Source organism: Carassius gibelio, chromosome A13 (assembly GCF_023724105.1).
Source record: "Carassius gibelio isolate Cgi1373 ecotype wild population from Czech Republic chromosome A13, carGib1.2-hapl.c, whole genome shotgun sequence".
Classification (NCBI taxonomy): domain Eukaryota; kingdom Metazoa; phylum Chordata; class Actinopteri; order Cypriniformes; family Cyprinidae; genus Carassius; species Carassius gibelio.
Window position 1 is genome coordinate 751,684 of NC_068383.1, and position 17,266 is coordinate 768,949.

The 17,266-nt window shown below is 35.1% G+C and overlaps 1 protein-coding gene across 2 annotated transcripts; it reads right to left on the bottom strand.

Annotated features, from left to right (window-relative positions):
* Positions 1-1,038: 1,038 nt before the first annotated feature.
* LOC128025809 (equilibrative nucleoside transporter 1) lies at positions 1,039-16,164 on the bottom strand. Of its 2 annotated transcripts, XM_052612337.1 has the most exons (12): positions 16,115-16,134; positions 10,585-10,622; positions 6,751-6,832; positions 6,582-6,663; positions 5,804-5,988; positions 4,506-4,645; positions 4,009-4,143; positions 2,950-3,047; positions 2,752-2,833; positions 2,406-2,479; positions 2,169-2,280; positions 1,039-2,085 (listed from the first exon to the last, which is right to left on the bottom strand). In XM_052612337.1, exons 3-12 carry the CDS (start codon positions 6,777-6,779, stop codon positions 1,856-1,858), a joined length of 1,167 nt encoding a protein of 388 aa, XP_052468297.1. In that variant the 5' UTR covers positions 6,780-6,832; positions 10,585-10,622; positions 16,115-16,134; the 3' UTR covers positions 1,039-1,855. The 2 variants fall into 2 exon arrangements, with proteins under 2 accessions (XP_052468297.1, XP_052468298.1); XM_052612338.1 differs by lacking the exon at positions 10,585-10,622 and having other exon boundaries at positions 16,115-16,164.
* Positions 16,165-17,266: the final 1,102 nt, after the last annotated feature.

A 17,266-nucleotide genomic window follows, 5' to 3' on the forward strand; every position in this document is an offset into this window, starting at 1 on the left:
AGAAAGACATCTTCAGCACATTCGGAGCTCGTGTGAGCATCCATGTGAAACTGGTTTCAAAACTCATGACCGAATCGAAATCTGGCTCCTGTACAGCTATTGCCTGGACGTGACATCTTCAGTTCTTTAACTAGCTCACTACGTGCTGATCTACAGCTGTCACAGTTTCCCATGATGCTCAGCTCTCATTCAGATGAACATTTATGGACTCAAGAGAAACAGTGGTACATTGAGTGTGGTAACAGTGTGCATGAGCAGCACATGAGCGTGAGACAGCTGACTGCACATGAGACGTGTTCCAGTTATTAAATGCCAGGAACACTGTGAGAGCTGATCTGCTCCACTGAGGTTTCCCTGGAACTGACTTTGACTTTATATAGAGGAAGATAAGAGGCTGGATTCCATGTAAAAGTTTTCTGTCTTCACAGTGACCTTCCTGAACACCAAACACATCAACACACAGTCTGAGAGTCTCATGATAATTCATAAACAAATACACTGAAGCCATCATATGTACTATATTTGTATTACGATAAATAAAATCCTCTATGTCAACTATAAATAACATATCCTTGAATATTTCCTATATTAATGTAATAAATAAATCTTTAATATTTACTTCATTTGTATAAAACAGTGATATCTACATGCTTAGAAATCAGTATACAATTACAGATGCCACAATTACATAATCGTTCAAGGCAGCAATTAATCGTTCAGAGTCCATTTACATTATTTTGCATGCTTAAGATGTGTGTTTTTTTCTTTCTTCATGTTATCCTAAGACTTTTTCCTATGTTTTAATTTTTTGTTTTAATATAACATTATAATACCATGCATATTTTTACTTTTCTCTTTTTATTTAAAGAAGAAGATGACATTTAAGGCTTGATGCTAAAGAAAAGCAATAAATGTTTTTCAATTAGTGTTTACCGCTTGTTTATTTTCATAAAAAAATATGGCATGCTTTTGCATTGACCAACGGTATAAACATAATTCAATGTAAATTGTGATAATTGTAATTATAACCGCAACTACAATTTCAAGGGAATAATCACCAATTATGATTTTTGCAGCCATATATAACTAAAAAAGTACTGTAACATTAGTCATGAAAATAGTTTTGGTATTAGGAACAGATTAAAACGGCATGAATGAAAATAAATAGTTGCAACAGATTTTTGGTTAATAACATATTTCAGTCTGTTCCGCTCACAAAGCCATCATAGGACTTCAGAAGATGGTACTTTATGAAGCTTGACAGCCTGTGGTCCCTGTTTGGAAAAAGCAATCTGTTCCGCATAATATATGAAGTCACATGATTTCGGTCACTGCTCTTTAAAGCTGCGGTAGGGAACTTTTGACGCTCTAGCGGTTAATAAACAGAACTGCTTGCGTCAGAACATCGTAGCCGGAACTACTTCTCTCTGTTTATGTCTATGAAGAATCACAAAGGTACTGGGTTACTCCGCCGCGGTACCCCCGAAGCAATCTAAAATAGTCCGAATATAAACACTTATTATAGGTGCACCCTAGTGATTCAGGACAAGCTAAAAACACGGTTTGGAAAATGGATTCATGGTGTACTCGCTTATTATGTTCATTTTTCTACATTTTGAACACAAACAAAGTTACGGACCGCAGCTCTGATTGGTTGTATTTTACCGGGAGCGATGGAGTTTCTGCAAATGGCAATAGGAGCACTGGGAGGAGCCAGAGGAGCTTGATTTATTACACAGATTATCTGTCTCATATTCTACTGTCAGGACATAATGACAGGTTTAACAAATATGTAAAAAATATTTTTTTACAAAAGTTCCCTACAGCACCTTTAAACATTTTCTAAAGAAACTACTCAACAGTGTTTTTCCTGCTCTGCTCTTTTTTCAGATAAAAAACACATCTTAACAGGATAGAGCCTTAATAAAGCATTCACAACTCGTGTTGAGAGTCCCTGTCTGACCCTGATTAACACACACACACACACACACACACGTACCCACATACAGACAGCAGTCAGGCTCCTGCCGACCCAGTCCATCATGTTAAACAGGAGGAAGCAGGACACAGGGATGAAGTAAGTATCTGTGAAAGAGACAGAGCACATCTGCTCTCACTGGCAGAGAAGAAGTAGGAACATCGATATAATGACATGCAAACACACTCACCCCAACCGTTCCCCTCTTCAACAACAGTGGTCTTCACCTCAACAGTGACGGCTGGGAAGATACCGATGGTGACAGCGAACACGAAGCACACAGAAAGAGCCATCACCCAGATCTACGACAGGAGACCACAGAGTATTACTAACAGACTCCTGCTCTTGTTATGCATCGCTAACTTCAGCTACAGCTTCGAGATAGCGAGTTTGGAGGGTAATGTAGGCCGCTGGTTAAAGTTAAGACCTGTTTGAAGATGCCAAACACTGACACGGCGGGTCTGCTCTCTTCATCAGTCAGGCTCTTCTCTCTTTGACCTTCTACAAGACAAGAGTAGAAAAACAGAGAGACACGAGTAACTACACAAAGCCACACTGTTTTCTGTATTTGTCATTTAGCAACAAAAAACATCATGAAAAAAAGATGTACCTTTGAAAACTTATGAAATTAGTATGAAAACGTACTTGTACACAAGGTTGGATGCACTGGAAACAGTTGTTTTATTCCAGTGGTCTCGTATATTTGTTTGTGAGTGTTTACATGTCCCTTGGGACATTAGATGATTAGAGAAACATGAAACGCTGGCTATTACCTGGTTTAAGCAAATCCATCTTGTTTTCCTGATCAGCGCTGGATCGAGAGCCACTGCTCTCAGAGAAATACTGGAAAAACTCCTGCAGAACAAACACTTTCAGTTTTTAACATGTATTCACTGAAACATCGTTCTCAGCATTGATCAGTGGAAATGAATCGCAGATGTGAGTCTCAGGATCAGGGCTTGACATCATACCATTTTAGGCAGAGCGAGGTAAGAGACGATGGCCAGGAGAATGACCACACAGGCAATGATGAAGTAGCCGAAGGCACTGTCCTGTAACGCTGAGCCCGCTGGAAAACACAAGATTCAGGTCAATACCTGGCCACACCTGGAACAGATTCAGCAATTCAAACGTTCTCATGGAAAGCCCTGTAGAATGGTTTTATTAGCACATAAATAAACACACAATTATAACTTACACTAACTAGCGTAGCATTTTTGTTCTGACATTTAACATCACTTTCAACCTACTTTGAATTTGTCAAATGCATTTGATAAATGTATTAATATTTTTAATCATTTTGTACCATGCATTATTATTTTAAGGTTTTTTTATATCTAGCTTTTTTAACATTTGCTATTCTGCTTTTATTTTATACAATTTTACTTTTATTTTTATATTCTTTTCATTTTTATTTCAGCTTTACACATCTATTTTATTCTACTTTGAATCCTTTTGTCCAGTGTTATTTTTGTATTATTTAGATCGTATTATAGTATTTATTAAGATTTAAAAATTGCATTTTTAAATTTTAATATTAGTTTTAGTACATTTGTTATGCCTGTTTGTCCTTTTAAGCTTTATTATTTTTTTCCGTTCCAGTTTATCAATTAATATTTAATTGTATTTCAACTTTAAACATCTATTTAAATCTACTTTGAATATGTTTTGTACAGTATTATGTTTGTATTTTTTATATTCTATTATAGTATTTGTGTGTGTGTGTGTGTGTATGTGTCTGCGTGCGTGTGTGTGTGTGTGTGTGTGTGTTTTAGTAAAATTAATTGTGCATTTGTCATTTGTATTATTTCTATCTTTTTTAATACTTTTACATAGCTTAATTTTTTTTTTCATTTTCGAATTTTCATTTAAATTTTTGCGTTTTTCATCTCATATTTAATTCTGATTTGATTTTAGATTTATTTCAATAAACAGCTAAAAACAACAATGCTGGTTTAGAATTTTCCAAATTCTGGTTCCTACGATTTGGAAAAGAAGAAAATAAAGAGTGACAAAGGATGAACACATACAGGCGAGCGCACAGATCATGGAGAAGGCCGCAAACGCCCCTGCCAGGCCCTGTCCGCTCATGATGGGCGTAGTGTAGGACGCTGGGAGCATTCCAGCCAAACCAAACAGACTCCCTTGCAGAATGGCTCCGAACGCTGCAGAAAGAGACAGCGAAGAAGAAAAACCATGGTTAAGATTAGACATGAATGCTGATAAAAATGAGCAAAGGTTGTAATAACACAGAGCATCATGAAAGATTTCTGAGAGCTCAGTCTTGTATGATCTCCTCTTTCAAGTAGACCTTCCCCGGCTTGATTCTCCAAACATACTGGGTATTAATTTCATCATCAAAGCGTGTGTGTGAACCCAAGCCATCTTTTACTCATTATGAACCCCAAACAGAAAGCAAACCTCGTGACCCGACCACGACACGAGAGAAGACCACGACACTGAGGTCAAAGTGGCCTGGTGCAGACACACTGCAGATGATGATGATGATGATGATGGTGATACTCACAGTTGATGCAGATGATTTTGATCATAGTGAACGCGAAGAACGGCAGGGGCTCCATCTCCACCTTCACAAGCACAGCTGTGATGAGAAACACCACGAAAATGACAGACAGACTGCCTGAGATCCTCAACTTCTGAGGAATCCTGGGAGAAAACAACACAAGATCAGCTCACTGGTAACAGGGAGATTCATGCAAAGTTACACAATATCTCTGAACTGTTTATTACAACTCATTTTCCACATTTTAGAATAACAGTAAAGTCATCAAAACTGTAAAATAACACAATGAAAGATGTGAGTGAGTCATAAGGGATGTGCTTCGTTCAATATTTGCTCCAACTTATCAATTAAACTCTAGCTTTATAGAGAAACTAGACAGCTGATATTTTCCTACAAAACATTATTTTCAACATCTATCCTAAAGCCTTTAGATGAAAGAGATTCGTCAGAAACAGTTTTATTTATGAGGCAATATTTATGTGGGTTGCAAACAGATTTAATTGCAATTAATCTCATGTCTGTTTGCCATAAACATATGTGCTGTGATAAACTATAACAAATTAATTTTCATATTTTATTTAATCTATCCACATGTCATACATATGTGTATAAATATTTCATATTTGTTTTAAATATATCTAAAAATATATGTGTAATTATATGCAATACAACAATTAAATATATCCACTTGTCATATATATATATATATATATATATATATATATATATACTGAACAAAATTATAAATGCAACACTTTGTTTTGCCCACATTATTCAAAAACAAAACAAAAGTGTTGCATTTATAATTTTGTTCAGTGTATTTTTTTAAACTAAGCACAATAATAATTGACAGTTTAAGAATATATACACATAAAAAATAGAAATATATATATATAATTATATGCAATTGAATTTAACAAAATATGTAAATAATTATTTTAAATACATTTATAATTGATATTAAATAATAATAAATTATAGAAATTTTACTTGCACTTACATTTTTTATAAAAAATGAACATAAATAATTGCTTCTGATCTTCCTCTGTCATTGACTGGTAACTGTGACTAAGATTTAGTTTTAGTAACCAGGTTTTATTTCAGCCATCACATTTCCAAAGAGTCTTGATATCAGACACAGAACAGAATTTCAGTTAGCTTCAATGTCCAGTTGGGTAAGCTCAGTTGTGCATTAAAGAAAGCCATATTTAATATTTTAAATGAATGCCTTAACTTGGTGTCAGCTCTAATATGTGTATGTTTCTGAATCGCTCTCACATGAAACACAGAGCTCGTCTCACCTCTGGTGGATGAAGGAGTTGAGGCAGGTGAAGATGAGCAGCGGTACCATGGCACACAGCGTCATCACGTTGTTGAACTTTGACTCCAGGACGTTACGGGTGTCACCCTCTATCACCACCGACCCGTTGACTGTCTGATTGTGTTCTCCATGGGTCTGTGGGTCCTTCAGACGCTGGGTGAAGTACTGCAGAACAGATGTTGACACTTTGTACAGTTATGTTACATTAAAGAGTCATTTTTACATCAATCTGCATTTACAAAATAAAATGTTATAAGTGCATTATGTTTCTGGCCAATGTAAAACATAATCTGAACCAAAGTCATTTTTTCCAAATACTTTCTAAATTCTTAAAGGCAATGTTCATCCAAAACTGAAAATTCTGTCAACATTTACCCTTACGTTGTAAAACTTTGGTTATTCCTCAAAACACAAACCAAAAGACCAGATTAAATCTGTTCATCATTTAAAGCGATCATAAACGCAAAAGGTTTGTGAACCACTGCTATACAGCAATAGAAAGCAATATTTACCTACATAAATGTTTTTCACAAATACATTTGAAAGCATTTTACAGCAGGAAACTTAATCTACAAATAAAAGATGCATTAAAAGCAATATTCATAGTTCGATCATTTTATATTTCTAAAATCCAAAACCAAAACAAATGTCCCTTTTGGGACAATGAAGTATTAAAAATCCAATATAGTTCAAAAAATCATGGATTCATCTAATAACGTCCCATTAGTGTTTCATTGTTTCAACTAGACGATTGTTACCATGGTAGCAGTCATGAAGAAATTCCATGGCAGCAGAGTTCCCAGGCCCAGAATGAAGAATATGATCCATACAGCATTATACCTGGAAGACATGTCATGTTATTCACATGCAGTTTCATTACGGAGCATCTGTTTCATGTGAGAAAGTCACGCTCGCTCACACATTTACCTGTCTCGTGGAGCGCTTCCGGCTGTCATTGCGTCTGTCTGACGGATCGGTCACTGATCTGGTTCAGAATCTGGAATCAAATCTAAAATCAAGATCACATGAAAACAACCTTCATTCAGTGATGCTGAGCCACAACGCCACGGAGGATGATCTATTGTTTTATCATTTCAAACCCACTAAACTCATTTTAGTTAAATATTCAGATTGAAAAGTCTATTTGTGCAGCTTTTCTGTAAAAAGATTTCTTCCATTTCTAAGGATAACTATGTCTAAATACTTTCTGAGGTCACTGTAGATCTCAACAGGTCTATAGGCTTCAGTATTTACCGTGTAAACAGCCATTATTATTGCATTTCATCCAAAAATATGATTCTGGTAATGGATATTCTGGCCGCCCCAACACAAACATACTGTAATATCTAAATGAATGTTTATATTTTTCACGTGATGTTTTTATCTGTGCTTGCAATTAGCCTAAATCTCTAAATCAATATTTTAAACATATCAAATATTCTGCTTTATTAAGCCTTGGCTATAGAGTTCATAAAATAACAAAAAAGTTAATTTCCTGAGCTCAAGCGACTGCTTGTCTGAATTTGAGGAATGAATCACAAAATCCTCTGCACTAAAGAAAGAGTGAAATACAGATTAATCCTGCAAATCTTTGAGAATATAAATAAACGGAGAGTGAGAAACTAATGCACTCCATGATGGACAGCCTCAGAGTGTCTCTTTGCTGAATTTTCCATTAATATTGATGTCTCTGAATTTTCAGTGTATTTGTTTGGTGCTTTTTGTCTTGTAGATGGATTATGTTGCTCTTAAATGATGTGCTTCAGCAAGTTGTTTCAGATAAACTGTTTGCAAACTAAAAGATTGACAACAGAGACTGTGATGTTGGTTTCTACATCTCCATGGACCATAATGAAGCTTTCTGTATGTAATAATCTGCTTAATTTATGTGGTTTATGGTGCATAAACAAATGACAATGAGCTTGAAGACATACTGATGCATTATCCTCCTCCAAAAAGCATACTGTCAGCAGTCCCATAAACACATTTTCTGAACTATCTGTACACACAGAGCCCACTGAAGTACTCTTCATTCATTCAGCTATAATATACAAAACAAGCCTCTTAGTGAAGAGATTTATTGGCCGACAGGAGGTCAAACATAGGACGCCATATTATCAATCATTTTTAATTGTATGTTAAAAACTTCTTCACAGGGAGAAGATTAATTTGAAAGAAATTCCAAAGTTGCATTTCATATTGTGTTGAAAAACAAGGAAAAATAATGAAAAATAGGTTTTCTCCACAGCTTCTGGAATTGTGTACAATAATCAGTATTTTTCAAAGAAACTAAGAAGCATGCTCTCTTGTCTCTGCTATTCTCTTTTGGAAATTGCAAGCTATTATTTTGCAGCATTAGGAAATCTGCACAGTAATTTCAGTAATCAGGTTATGGTAAATCGGTTGAAATGCTATGGTAAGGTAATCAGTATTTTCCAAATGAAACTAAACATGAGTTTAGTTTCTCCTCCCATTCTAGACAAGCCATTGCACACACTGTCAGAGCTGCACTCAACAAATGAATCCCAGCAGCCTACAATCCCTCAGTCATCCGGTCTGGTTCCTGAAGAACACCTCTCGTTTCCCATTGATGGAAACACGTCATGAAACTGGTTTATGAATTATGAATGGAATATTAGAATATTTAGAATAAAAATTGTTCCCAATTCCCAACTTAAGTCCTGCCTGTATTTTACAATTGTTACTACACTTTAAAAAAAAAAAAAAAAAAAGTTCCAACAGAGGGTTTTTGCATCAATGCAATAGACAAACCATTTTTGGTTCCCCAACAAACTTTTCACTGATCGGTTTTTTAAAGAACCTTTTTTTTTCTCAATGTGAGGAAAATTTTTATAATCTAAATAACATTTTCCACTAAAGCAGGGGCCGGGTTTTATATCTAATATTAGAGATATTATTGAGAATAATCAATATAAAAATACAAAATATCCTGAATATCGAATATTGTTGGAAATTAAAGAGTAATGTGCCAAAGATGGCACCAGCAAACTTAAAAATGAAAGGTTCTTTATTCCATTAAAAACCTTTAACATCAATGGATGTTTTTTCATTCCACAAACAGGTTTTTTATAGTAGAAAAGGGTTCTTTAGATTTTCAAAATGTTCTTTACACTAAGAAAAAAAAACTGTTATTTTAAGGTCTGTTAGCTAAAAGGTTTATTGGGGAACCAAAAATGGTTCCTCTATGAAATAACTGTGAATAGCCCCTCTTGGAACCATTACTCCTCCAAATTAGCCAAGAATTGCTCCTGTGGTTCAGGAACTAAGAGATTTTAACTCCAGAGGGAACATATACAGTGTCATAGAGCATCTCTTAAACTAGAAACCACTGAGAGACTTATGTTCACCAATAAAAATATGTGAAACACCTGTATAATTGTTGGTCTTATTGCTTCGATTGTTAGGTCACTTTGGAAACCTCTTGAAATCTCCAACCCTAGTTTTGCTTTAAACTACCTCAAATAACATTGACAACACCTTTTAATTCATACACATGATGCCTATTTGAGTTCGATGTGTAAAAATGAGGTAAGGGCTTTGGATTGTGAAAACTAGGTGTTAGATACTAGAAGTCACCTTTGTGAATTTCAGAATAAAAGGAAAGTTAATGAATTCTGAATAAAGATTATTTAAAAAAATGTATTTGGAATAACATGGATTTCATTTGGAATAACCAGGATTGTGCATTAAGAAAGTAACTGTAAAAATGATTTCTGATTTCTTAATTTTGATTTCTAGTTCTGTATCAGACTGTATTTGCAGAGTAATATGTTTTGTGCTGACAGCTGCACACAATACTATTTAGGAAACCCACATATGTTTTGGCAGTTTTGCGCATTACACAAGCATGCGGTCAGAGTTGCACACTATGCATTCATGCCACATGAATTACATTAGGAACATTTTTGGATAAAGCTCACATGAATCTCATCTAAAGTGCACGAGAAGGGCATGCACATCTACTATCCAAACCACAAGCATATGCATCAGCATCATGACACTTCAAACTCAATCTTTATAGAAAACTAAATGCCACAAACAAACAAACTGTAATTAAAACTGAGTTGTTAGTTGTTGTTTTTTCCTTCTTTTAATAACAGTAACATAGCCTATATCCCATCAGGATCAAACATAATTTCTTTAAATTACTTTTTTAACTGCAGTGTCAAACAGAAAAAAGTTAGTCAGTAATCCAAGATAACAAATTCATTTTCCCAAATAAAGACGCATCAGAAAGTTTCACATCAAAAATCAACCCTTTCAACTTGTGTATGTATATATAAAAAAAAGATATATATACATACATAAAAAGTAGGCTAAATTAACACCACAGTAGCCTACCAAAATCATTTGTGAATGACTCGATACGTGCTTAACCACAAACAATAAAATAACACTGTTTGACACATTAACAACTTAATCAACACATACTTATAAATAGTAAAGATATAAAGATAATATATATCGCGGTATGTGTCGCTGAGAATATAAAGTCGCGTCGCGAATTTGGCGCTCGATTTATCCCGCTCTCGCACGCTACATTTAAAACAGCGGGTACTAAAACCCACGTGCTTTGACAACACTGGATGCGTTGTTACCCAATAACACTGTTTGTTCAACTTTTGACCATCGATGTATGAAAATACGAAAATCAAAGGAGCAGTAAATCGCGCGATAACAGTGAACGTCAGAAATGTGTGTGAGAAGTGAGTAAAGTACTGTAGTAAACATGAGCCCTACCTTCACGTGTGGTGAGTAGAAATAGAAGACTGCTGAGTCTGAGAGAGAGAGAGAGAGAGAAGGAGAGAGCTGTGTGTGAGGAGGGATGATGAGGAGGAGGAGGAGGAGGAGGAGGAGGAGGGATAGAGCTCGACTAATGTAGGCTGCTACACAGTTTGATAACACTAGATCTTTACCTTTTCAATAATAACAACCACACCTACTGATGATGTGAATCATCACATTAGTTTAGCTCAGACTAAAAAAGGTTTCTAATGAAAAGTTTGGACACTTGACAAAGGCTTCTGCCTAAGCGCTTGAAATTAGGTTTTTTTTTAGAAACACAGTGTCTTCTTATGAATTTCCCCACAGACACATTTTCTATTATAGGCTATAAGCATTTATTAATTAATTTATTCAATTCAATTCAATAGACAGAGTAGATAAAGGAATTATGAACATGAGGGGCAAAATACATGACATGAAGTACAAAGAATGTCCTAATATTTACACAAAAAGAAGCACAAATGTATTTGCACCCATGTTATTTCAAAGTTTTTTTGACTTTATTATTTGTACAAAATGGAAAATAGCCATGATAAAAATGAAGTGTCCAAAGTTTCTCTCCCACTGAATGCACTGCACTGAAAGCACCAAACATTGCAAAGCCAACACTGAATAGCATAATTTATATGTAACTATGTATTAAATTAAAAATAAATAAATCCATGCTTGAACAAAAATAATTATTTGTCATTGTTACTTTTTTAATCAAAATTAACTTATATTGTTTTGACATTTTAATGTAGAAATACAACCCCCACCCACCCCCTTCTTGTGATATGACATGGTGGGCCAAATCAAAAGCCATGGATGTGCACATGGTTTGTGCATATCTGATCTAGACATACTTTCTCGGTCATCTATGAGGTGTTACAATCCATCATGGCCAAATTTAACATCTCCTAAAGCATGTGACAGCAAACTTTGCACTTCATCTTTGCTGTTGACTATGACAGACATCTGTTGTTCTGTCTGTAGTGAGGAGATGCACACTTTCCCTGTGACGTTCCACACCCAGAGGAACCAGGGTTTGCTGTTCAACTCACACGAGGTGAAAACTCCCATCAGAACACAGCTGCGCTTCCTGACATTCCTGAAGGAACTGCACATCTTTATCGCATTTTCAAGGACGTGTTGTTTAAAGCTGAGGTACTGCAGCTGAATGAATATTTAGTAGTGTCACTGTCATGTGCTGAACAAGTTTGAGCTCTCCTACATTGAGTTTAATTGCTTGCAAAGCAAAGCATCACTATGCTGTTTGCTTATTCTCCTTCTTATTACTATTATTTTTCGGTAAAAACTTCGGCGCGTTCATTTCTTGCCATTTTTTTATATTTTTATATATTAAAATAAAGAACATTGTGACTTTTCATCTTAATATTCAGACTTCTTCCATCACAATTCTGAAGCAATTCAAAAATTGAACTGAGAAGACCATTCTGAATTTCAATAAACTGTGAGAAAATGTCTCACAATTCTGAATTTTCTTCTCAGAATTCTGTTTCATTTTTTACCCTGTGATGGAATCTAGGGTAAAATTATAAAACTAAATAAAAATGGACCCTTTTTACACTTAATAGTCTAATGTTACTTGATTCATCCGTGGATACTATAGTAAAGAAAAAAGTTTTAGTCATAATCATTCAACCTCTAACTTTGATCAAATAGTGATTGAGGCATCATTTTAGTAAAATTCACTTTCAGGTCCGGCTCCAATCAGCAACTTTTCATGATACACTCAATTCTTATGTGCATCAATATATCTGATAGACCTGTGTGATTTCTAATTAAAATACAGTTTAACAGCAGTGCCAAGAAAACAAGATGATGTTCATTGTCAAAGCACTTTGAATGTCTTGTTTTGACATGTTTACGTCTGTAGGTTGGGTTCAGTGTCAGATGAATTTGTAGAACTGGCAACCGTGTTGTATTCTTATGGTCTGCTGCTTGAAAACAACTGTGTGGTTAGATTCTGTTTGGACTTGCAGTCTGACCGCGTCCACCTACACCCTGTCTCGTCTGAATGCTGCCGTGGTTGGAGTGAGACAGTCTCTCCATGGATATGAAGTTTAATAAGTATACGTCCAAAAAACGTAGGAGGGAACAAAAACTCCAAACAAGCACTTCTTGTGCAATATATACCTTACAACAACAGTTATCAGCTTCAAGATGAGTGCTACATACTGTTAGCATTAAGAATGACGTCCAAGAGCCTTCACTGCCTCCATTCAAATATACAGTACAGACCAAAAGTTTGGACACACCTCCTCATTCAAAGAGTTTTCTTTATTTTCATGACTATGAAAATTGTAGAGTCACACTGAAGGCATCAAGGGCTATTTGAGCAAGAAGGAGAGTGATGGGGTGCTGCACCAGATGACCTGGCCTCCACAGTCACCGGACCTGAACCCAATCCAGATGGTTTAGGGGTGAGCTGGACCGCAGACAGAAGGAAAAAGGGCCAACAAGTGCTAAGCATCTCTCGTGGAACTCCTTCAAGACTGTTGGAAGACCATTTCAGGTGACTACCTCTTGAAGCTCATCAAGAGAATGCCAAGAGTGTGCAAAGCAGTAATCAAAGCAAAAGGTGGCTACTTTGAAGAACCTACAATATGACATATTTTCAGTTGTTTCACACTTTTTGTTATGTATATAATTCCATATATAATTCCACCTGTGTTAATTCATAGTTTTGATGCCTTCAGTGTGAATCTACAATTTTCAGAATGAAAACAGAAAGTTTTATGGGTAAATGTGAGTCATCAGCTTGAAATAAAATTGATGACATTATCTTTCCGAGGTCAGTTGATCTGGAAAGAGAGGTTCTGGGAATAAGAAAACTGAATTCAATCAGTAAAATGTTCCATATTTTTGAAGCCCCTTTTGAAAACCATCCCATTTTGAGTCATGTCAGTATTTGTATAAAAATACATACTTTCTTTGACAATACCATATATTGGGTGAACTACTCCTTAGTAAATGTATATAGATTTAATTTATTCAGTCTGCTGTTTTTGTTCAGACCATTGCGAAAAATTATATATATAATTTTGAATCAGTTTTCTTTAATCAAGTTACATTTCAATGCAAGTGAATGCAAAATAAATGCAATAATTAAAGCCACCTCCATTTATTTAAATTCTTTGATTTCATGCTAAAAAAATTAATCTGGGGTATTAAACAATATAATACAAAAAGCAATAGCTTTAAGCATGTCAGACAGCAACCAGGCACTACACATTTTAGACTATAAATCTGTTTTGAAGTTATTATCAAGATTATTTTTACATAGCTGTTGATATTAGATATAAAATGATGACAGTTAGCTATAAATACTATCACAATATTGTTGAAATTAGCTGGAAATGTAAAAAAAAAAAAACTCTCAAACACACACTGAAATCATTTCACCAAACTGTATGTTTCATGAAAACCAATGGATTTTAAACAAATACAAATATTGGTTGGGTGACTTACAGCTTAACATGTTATCTACTAACATGTTCTACGTATTCAAATAAAGGTTTGATAAAATAAACGTTTTTAGTGATAAATCTCACATTTCAGTTTTTAAATATATAATTTAAATATTTAATTTTAGTTAAATTTAGTTTTTTTTTTTTATATAGTCCTAGACAGGTGTTGATAAAATCTGAATGAATCCAGAATGATATTACAAAAGAAACTAGCTAGAGCTAAAGCATTGTCAAGATGTGTTTTCTCAAACATTATTAGTAAAACTGACAGATTTCACAGAGATCTTGTTGAAGAAACCACCCAAACATAGAGCGGGCCATTCTCTGATTGTTATCTGCAGACAAGAAAAGGGTCTTCCTGCTGAATCTTCTAAGGGAGGAGTATCCTGACGTCCACTCAAAACACAACATGTCCCATTGTCCTCACCCCACTATCACCTGAGGCATAGCGGGCAAAGACAACAAGAGGAAACCTGGTTTAACCGACCCAGTGACCCACGTTCCTTTGTTACGTTTTGCTGTGGAAAGGGTCTAAGACATCCTGATGAGCGGACAACAGATCAGCCCTACTGGACCGTCTAATAAAATAAAAAATCCAGAAATCCACATATTAAATTCACCCCAAAATCTAAATTTGCTGAAAATTTTCTCGCCCTCAGGCCATCTAAGATTTGAGTTTGTTGTTTCATCTGAACAGATTTGAAGAAATTCACCATTCCATCACTTGTTCATCAATGGATGCTCTGGAGTGAATGGGTGCCGTCGGAATGAGAGTCCAAACAGCTGATAAAAGCATCACCATAAGTAATCCACACCACTCCAGTCCATCAGTTAACATCTCGCAAAGCCAAAAACTGCATGTTTGTAAGAAACTAGTCCATCATTATGATGCTTTTAACTTAAAAACTTTGCTTTTTGATAAAATACAAGTCCTCTGTCCATGATATTGCATTCTCCAGTGAAAAAAGTCATCAGGAGAGAACAAGCAAAAACAGTTCAAAATAAATATGTGGGTGGATTTTGATGTGAGAGGACAACAGGGGATGGAATATATTTACTGTAAGAATCATTATTTTGAATTATATTTTAGCCGGAACCAACAGTTTGAGGTTAAAAAAATCCTTAAAGGTGGATTTGTTTCTCACAAACACGCAGCTATACACTTCACAAGTAATCAGTTGATGGATTATTGTGAGGTTTTTATTTATTTAGCTGTTTGGACTCTAATTGTGACGGCACCCATTCACTGCACAGGATCCACTGGTGAGCAAGTGATGCAATGCTACACCTCTTCCGATGATGCAACAAACTCCTGAGAGAGAGTAAATTTTCAGCAAATTTTCATTGGGTGAACTGCTCCTTGTATGTTCCCGACAACGATAAAAAACACCTTGACTTCATCAAAAACACAAATGGTTCAGCTGGTTTACACAACTTGAGTTCAAACACGTCCTCTACTGGCCTTCATTCCTTTATTAGGAAATTACTTCATTAGGGAAAACCAAAACTAAAGCTTCATATCTGCTCTCCTCTAATTTTCTGATGTAGTACAGATTAGATAAGACAAAAATGGGGATGTTAAGTGGTAAAACATCCTCCGCAGTAAAATCACAAGCAGAACCAAGCTGCAAAATACTCACAAACACAGCTAGAATAACAACATCACTGACTCCACGTCTGAAGTCAACACATCACATGACCAGCTCTCCAGAGAAACACAATGGCCCGACTCTTTTAAGGTTAGTCTTATGACCTTGCATTTAAACCCACTAGACCTCAACATGTCAGAAATTAGCAAACATTTTTCATGCTACATTTACTGCAGGAAATATATGAACACTGGCCTTTGAAAATACTGCAAAGTATGAATGACATTCAACCAGGTCATTTACAGAATACAAGGAAACTTTCATAAAATCTAATATGCAATAAGCACAATTCCGTGAAGCCAACATCTTAAGTTAAATGTTCCTTCAGCACACGTTTAATGAGCACTATGTCAAATTTCTTACCTGAACTTGTGTGTCTGTGTGAACGTACTGCTGCTGCTGGCTTCGTAGTGTTATGGCTCTAATTTCATCTGTACTGGCAGACGACTCCTTTAAAGTCACATCCACTGCAGATGGAGGTAGTACCAGTATTATAAATAGCATAAAAAGTAGACAAAAATACTTTATTACTAGGCAGGGCGCACTTTAAAATACATCTCCAGCTAGCTTGCCTTCCAAACCCATAAAACAAACATCAACATTTATTTACTGTAAAACTCCTTCTTACATCTCAGCATATTAAAACATATCTAAAAATCTAAAACATATTATTATAATTTTTAATATATTATTATTATTATAGTAACTGTCGAATGTCATTTATTTTTTCATCCTTACTCTGATTTTATTCCCTCTCTGCACTGTTGGCACGCCAGACGACCTGAGAAACAAGCCCTAGACTAACTTTGGAAAGTTTTACAGAAGTTTATTTACAAGTGGGCTCTTTACCACTGGGCACAGTGTGTCGCTGTTCTTAAAATCATTGGAAATGGCACTTTGGAAAATCTTGCAGAAAAGTATTCATCCGCATCTGTTGTGGGATCTTACTGCCCCCCCAAAAAAAGAGACTCCACCTTTAAACTGGAGTCAAAATTGAACCCCACTGAAATATCAGGTTAACTTACAACCATCTAAAAATCCATCTCAAGATAAAAATCCTTATTTTAAGGGAGTATTTAAGGTGGATAGAAGCATCAAAGAATAAAATATGTGCTAGATTTCAAAAAAATGAAAAATGGGCATCATTTAATTAATACATTTATTAATATTCATTATATAATGAATGATGTTACTGTAATTCTGTTTGTTTAATGAATCAAAATAATAACAAATATTGACACTATAAATGTTTTAATTAGCAATTTTATAACTAAGTATAAATTAAACATTTATGGTTATGAGATGATATGATTTTCAGGGGATTTTATTTTATTGCAATTGCTCTTCAATATTATAAATATGGATATAAAAGCCTATATTTTGGGTCAAACATTTTACAATTACGTCTATGAAAACAAAAAATATGTAACCTAAAGTCTTGTTTCAATGCCAAATGCTGCGTAGTAGTTATAATATATTTATTAGTGAAAATGGGTAAAAAACTGACTCTTTCTG